General features: G+C 40.6%; 1 protein-coding gene across 3 annotated transcripts in view; it reads left to right on the top strand.

The window, feature by feature from the left end:
- The first annotated feature begins 403 nt into the window (after positions 1–403).
- Positions 404–6,166, top strand: part of LOC119913138 (Fc receptor-like protein 5) — a 135,462-nt gene continuing 129,699 nt past the window's right edge. For 2 of the 3 annotated variants that reach the window (XM_038732460.1, XM_038732461.1), the window contains exons 1-7: positions 404–671; positions 1,069–1,104; positions 2,224–2,487; positions 2,566–2,811; positions 2,993–3,157; positions 3,372–3,473; positions 5,572–5,651. In XM_038732460.1, the coding sequence (XP_038588388.1) occupies positions 647–671; positions 1,069–1,104; positions 2,224–2,487; positions 2,566–2,811; positions 2,993–3,157; positions 3,372–3,473; positions 5,572–5,651 (918 nt within the window). In that variant the 5' untranslated portion in view covers positions 404–646. The remainder of the gene's footprint in view (positions 672–1,068; positions 1,105–2,223; positions 2,488–2,565; positions 2,812–2,992; positions 3,158–3,371; positions 3,474–5,571; positions 5,652–6,166) is intronic. The other variant, XM_038732462.1, reaches the window with a different exon arrangement.

The following is a 6,166-nucleotide window of genomic DNA, read 5'->3' as shown; positions in this document are numbered from 1 at the left end:
GTGGTGGATTTCTTTTTTCTCATTTTGTCTCTCATAGTTGAAGTGTACCTATGATGAAAATTACAGACCTCTCTCATCTTTCTAAGTAGGACAACTTGCACAATGAGTGGCTGACTAAATACTTTCTGGCCCCACTGTATATAGCAAATCAACCTTATATCATAAGATGGTTTTAACACTGCTTAGTCCCTCTAGCCCTTAGCAACACAACGGAGGTTAACCCTCTCTACTAGCACATCGGTCTCACTGTTAACCCTGTTGTGAGGTAGATGTGTTAGCAGATAGCGTTACTGGTCGACATGCATACAAACACTTACTGAGTTTTAAGGTAAGGGATTTAAGTGATCTAAACTTTTTTGTTGAAATCTTCATCACACAGATATTTACAGAGTTGAGAGAAACTCCACTGAGGAACTTTACCTCCTTGTTTCTAATGAATCTGTCTCTCAGTGATCTCAGATCAGCCCTCCTTCATGTTCAGCCTGCAGCGCTGTCACTTCCTGCATGTGATTAAACTCTTTGTGTAGGGCCCCGTGTCTCCTGATGAGCTCTGAGTGAAGAAGCAAAACCAGATGAGCTTCTACACAGTCACTGCTCTCACCTACAGAGAGGAAGAGATTAACTGGACTGACTGAGTGGAGGAGCGATGGGACAGACAGCTTTTCTGCTCTGTAAGTACAATCTGATGAAAAAATCTTTAATAGTTTTTGCTCAGTTTAGAATTTACCTTAAAAAAAACAGCTACCACTTCTTACAGCGTTAAAGCAAAACAGAAAAAAGAGTCAACGACATATTTAATGTTTTTTTTTCCTTCATTCAGTCTGAGACAATCACATATTTAAAAAGTTACTTTAATTTTGGAACAAGAGATTATCAGAACGCAGCATTAATAAACTTTTTGAAAATAAGAAAATGTGTACTTGAGACACTTAATATCAACAAAAAAATATATTAAATATATATATTTAATGTTGAAAGATATTTCAGTCAGCAGCAGAACTCAAAGTTTCTTGTCTGGTCTAGTTTTATGTTAAATGTCAAACCAACCTGAGTCTGGTTTCTCTTCAGTGCTGATCTCTCTGCTGAGCTGCTGGACCAGCGGAGGTGAGTCAACTCTGACAGTCAGAAGCTGTTTCTGGTAAATAATACAAAACGTACCCAAAGAGTTTGGGCTTTTACTCGTGAAAATACTTCATAACAAAAACAAGTTTTAACATACATAAATTTATATGAAAATTAACAAATTAACAAGATTATTAAAAAACAAGGACAAGTTGACCAGGATACAGCATCAAGACTCAACTTGTCCTTGTTTGGTTTTAGTGATGGTTGTTAAATAATCATAGTAAAAGTGTGTATTTGAGCAATGGAATTTGTCACTTCTCGTATCCAAGAATCCAATTAAAAGTGTCAAATGCTTAAAAGTATTGCAAAAATATAATAAAACAAACATTTAAGTGGTGGTGTATACTTGTTCCAAATTTTTGTTTACAATAAAACTCTATGAAACTATGAGACTTTTAAATTGAATTAAAATGTGCAGAAATTTGCAAATTCAATTTGAACAATGGTTGGCAGGTTTTATTAGTTCTTCAAATCCCTCATCTCAGTTGAGATACTGTAACTACTGTCCTTTTTCCCCAATTGTTGGTTAAATGGCCTTTATTTCTATTCCTTGTAACAGTGCAACTTAAACACCAAAGCTGTGCAGCCTCTGAGACATCACTCACAGACAGAGCTGTTCCAGTTGCAAACCTGTAAAATATAATATATAGTTTTATTATGTGACTCAGAATTACTACCACTAATCTCTCATCTAGCTGACGCTTTTATCCAAAGCGACTTACATGTCAGAGGTCGCACACCTCTGGAGCAACTAGTGGTTAAGTGTCTTGCTCAGGGACACAATGGTGGACGAGTCACAGTGAGAATTGAACCCGGGTCTCTTGCACCAAAGGAATGTGTCTTTTTAGCATGTAAGGCATCCCATTTAGCTACCTAACTAAGTGACATTGACTTCACACAAAGTCTGTTAGACTCTTCAGTAATGGCATAGATTGATTAGCAATTAAAAATCAGCCAAGTGTTTCTGTAGCTAAACATCTTCAGCATCACTTTGGCAACAAGTTCAGAAACCTTTGCTCAACGAACAGAATTGTTTAATGCTACGCTTGGATGTCAAGGTTTTGTCATTTAACTAAAAATCCAATAACTTCCCTCCAGCCTCTCTGACTGTGAGTCCCAGCAGCTCTCAGTTTTTCCGCTGGAAGTCTGTCTCTCTGAGCTGTGAGGAGGACGACAGCTCTGCTGGATGGACGCTGAGGAGGAACACAACCAGAGAAACCAGGGGTCAGTGTGGAGATGGCTGGGGAAGATCAGCTGGTTCTTCCTGTAACATCAGCTACATTAACCCATTGGACAGTGGAGTTTACTGGTGTGAGTCCAGAGAGGGAGCAACCAGTAACACCATCAACATCACTGTCACTGGTAAGATCAGACTGTGGAGTTAGTGTTGATGAAGCTGTGTGTAAATGATGAAATGCTGTAGTTTGTCTCTGTGTTGAGGTGGACCAGTGATCCTGCAGAGTCCTGTCCTCCCTGTGATGGAGGGACATGATGTCACTCTGCACTGTGAAACAGAGACCCCTCCCTCCAACCTCCCAGCTGGTTTCTATAAAGATGGCTCCCTCATCAGGACTGAGCCTACAGGTCACATGACCATCCACCATGTTAACAAGTCTGATGAAGGCCTCTACAAGTGTAACATCAGCGGTCGTGGAGAGTCTCCATCCAGCTGGATCTCTGTCACAGGTGAGGAGCTCAAAGATAATTCTGACTGAAATTTAACTAACTCCACCCAACTAAATGGAGCTATAAATGTCAGTTACATATTTTAATCTAGTTAAAGTCTGAACAGTTAAATCAGTCAATGTGTTATCAATTTTTTTCATTTAAGTTCTTTTGATAATTATTATTTTTTTGTTAATTTTAGGGAAACCCACCACTACACGTCCTCCTACGTCCACCTGTCTTTTTTCATCACCGGCTCCTCCTCCTCCCTCTGTGATGCTGTGGTCTGTTCCTCTGTCATGTGTTCTGGTTCTACTGGTTCTGCTGGTTCTACTGTTCAGGTGGTGTGTTCAGAGGAAACATCCAGGTTAGACAAACATTTTACACTAAGTTTTCATTTTTCAGAACTATTTATTAGCATGTTAACACCCATGTAGTGCAGTTCAGTTCATTGTGACTGCATTTTCTATTTACATTCAAACCTGTTGAGCTGCATGTTAAAGTCAAAACTTTCAGTTTTCACTCATCAGTTTTCATCATTTAAATGTCTGCTGAGAATTTAACATTTTGGTTCATTCCAGCTACTAAAGAAGAAGTTGTAGAAAATGACATCACAGAGGACATCACATACAGTGACATCAGAATATCACATCATCAACGGCAGCCAATCAGACGAAGCAGAGGTAGCTTTTTTGTGGTGTGTGTGTGTGTGTGTGTGTGCACGAAGGCTTGGTTTGAAGGTTCAGGTTAGAATAACCTTTAGGTTAGGGGGCTGGAGCCAATCCCAGCTGACACTGGACGAAAGGCAGGGTACACCCTGGACAGGTCGCCAGTCCATCGCTGGGCCACAAAATACAAAGTGAATGATGAAAAAAGCTCAGTCAAATTTAAATTAGGTGTGAACACCCTTTACCTTTAAAACTGCATAAATTCTTCTAGGTAGACCTGCACATAGTTTTTGAAGGAACTCAGCAGGTAGGTTGGCCCAGACATTTTGAAAAACTACTGACAGTAATTCTCTGGATTTAGGCAGCCTCAGTCTCTCTCTTATCACATAATCCCAGTCAGACTCAGTTATGTTGAGGTCAGGGCTCTTTGGGGCCACACTATCACTTCCATCATGTTCCACCTGATTTCTGCTTACAGGCAGAAATGAACGCTCTCTGTCTCTGTTGTGAGGATATCAAAGGACCGGCTAAGCTACGGAGGGCCTTCGGCTGTGCTTTTATTGTATTAACTGGGATGTTTTCAGGATTGCGACCAACACATGTCCACAGAGGCTGCGAATGTCCTACATTAGTTTCTTTGAGTACAAATGTGTACCATCACAGGTTCAGTCACCAGGTTTAATTATAACACTGACAAACCCAGGCTGACATTTCCGCCTGCCTTCCAGACAGAACCCATTTTCATTTTGAAAATCAGAGGTAGCGTATTAGTGTGGACAGGCGAAAGCTGGAAATCAGTCATGCAAAGTAAAGACACAATGCTGCTGACACTGTTTTTGGTGATATTTCCATCTCCTTGTCGGTGCATGCAAAAAAATATCCTGTAAATATAATGGTTCTTTACCATTGCTGTCTGTGCTCATGTTTATGGCACTCTTCTTTCGTAGATAAACTGCTTTCTGTTTACGCTGGAATGCGCATGCCCAGTTTACGTGATTGGCCACTTGAACAGAGGTGAGGTCGTTTGTGTATGAATGAGCGAATGCGGCATCCAGAGCGACTTACATTTGCTATACATGTCAGAGGTCGCACGCCTCTGGAGCAACGAGGGGTTAAGTGTCTTGCTCAGGGACACGTTGGTAGATGTGTCACAGTGGGGAATTGAACCTGGGTCTCTCACACAAACAGCATGTGTCTTATCCACTGCCCCATCACCACCCTGTGTTCAAACCTGTCTTCAGTGAAGTTAAAAGATAGATTGCTTTTTGTAAGATCAATAGATCTGAATGTGTAGTACTTTTTAAATTAAATTGCATGTAGTCCATAAAGTTTCAGACCGTGGTCTGGTCTGTTGGTGAGGATGATATGCGATATGTGTTGCATGTGAGACTCTGTTGTGAACCCTGTAGTGAATCTGTTAAAAAACGTTAACAGCTCTGTGGGTTGTCCAGTTTCCTTTTTCTCTTTACAAACTATACTAATTTTAAATGTGCAGAATTACATATCTCTGGTCATTCCGCTCACATATCTAAATCTAAATATTTAGAAACTGTTTTACTGTTGTGTTTTACTCAAGCGTTATTACTGAAGATAATAATTTTTAATGTAGATAATTAATAAAGGAGAAGCTATTCTTTTTTTTCACTGTGCACATCATGCTACAGCAGCAACTTCCTCCTGTTGACTACAGTGAACTGTGGTTTGATGCTGTTCTGTTTCTCACTATTTGTGGTCTGTTTTGTACCTTGTGCTGAAATGTGTGAACCTTAACAGAAGAGAGCAGCTTTGTGGTCATTTGGTTCTCTGTTTCAGATAAATACCCTTCTGTTATATTTGCTCTTTCAGCTCTAAGCTTTCACAGCAATGTTAGGAAGGAGAAAACACCTGCTGCCTTTTATAGAGTCTATTATAAAACGTATTCTACATACTAAATAACAAAAAATACTATATTTCTACACAGAAAATAATGATATAGTTTCATCTTTATGACGTGTTGCAGTACTAGTAGTATAGCAGCAAATCTACTGGTAGTAGTAGCAGTAAATATACTAACAGTGCTAGTATCAGCTGTAGTACCTGCAGTAATGTAATATGTGTCTGTTTTGTTTTCCAGAGAGTGATCCAGCTGCAGTCTCCTCAGCACTGAGAGGACCAGATGACATCACTTACGGACAAATAGCCATAAGACGAGAGGTACAGCTGCTCTTTACTTATTAACTTTGGACAGAGTCAGGCTAGTTGGTTCACCCTGCTGTTTGTGTGTGTGTGTACACACATGGTGGTTTTAGTCCATTGGCTCCTGTAGCGCCTCCCAGAGGGCAGGAGGGCAAACAGTCTCTTTGTTGGGTGGCAGAAGGTTCTAATGTTTATTAGAAACGACGCTTCCTGTAAATGTTCTCAATAGCAGTAAGTGAGGCTCCAGCAATGCTCTGGGCGGTTTTCACCACAGCCTACTATGCCTTCTTGTCCGAGACAGAGCAGTTCCAGTACCAGACTGTAAGTTTAGGGTGAGGGTGGAAGAGCAGTGGTGGTCTAATCAAATATGTTGGAGCCTGTTGGTGCAGATAGAAGCTTTGATGCCCAGATATTTGACATTAGAGGGGAGGACAGTGTTAAATGCTGAACTATGTGTCATTATTGTCCAGGTGTGAGAGGGTGAGAGTGCAGTGCTATGGAGGCTGCATCTTCTGTGCCCCCGTTCTTGCAGT

The sequence above is a fragment of the Micropterus salmoides genome, unplaced genomic scaffold, assembly GCF_014851395.1.
Source record: "Micropterus salmoides isolate LMB-PRFRI ecotype aquatic unplaced genomic scaffold, ASM1485139v1 Ms_hic_scaffold_2, whole genome shotgun sequence".
Taxonomy (NCBI): Eukaryota; Metazoa; Chordata; class Actinopteri; order Centrarchiformes; family Centrarchidae; genus Micropterus; species Micropterus salmoides.
The sequence above is the reverse complement of the archived record's forward strand: the minus strand, read 5'-3'. Positions and strand labels throughout refer to the sequence as shown.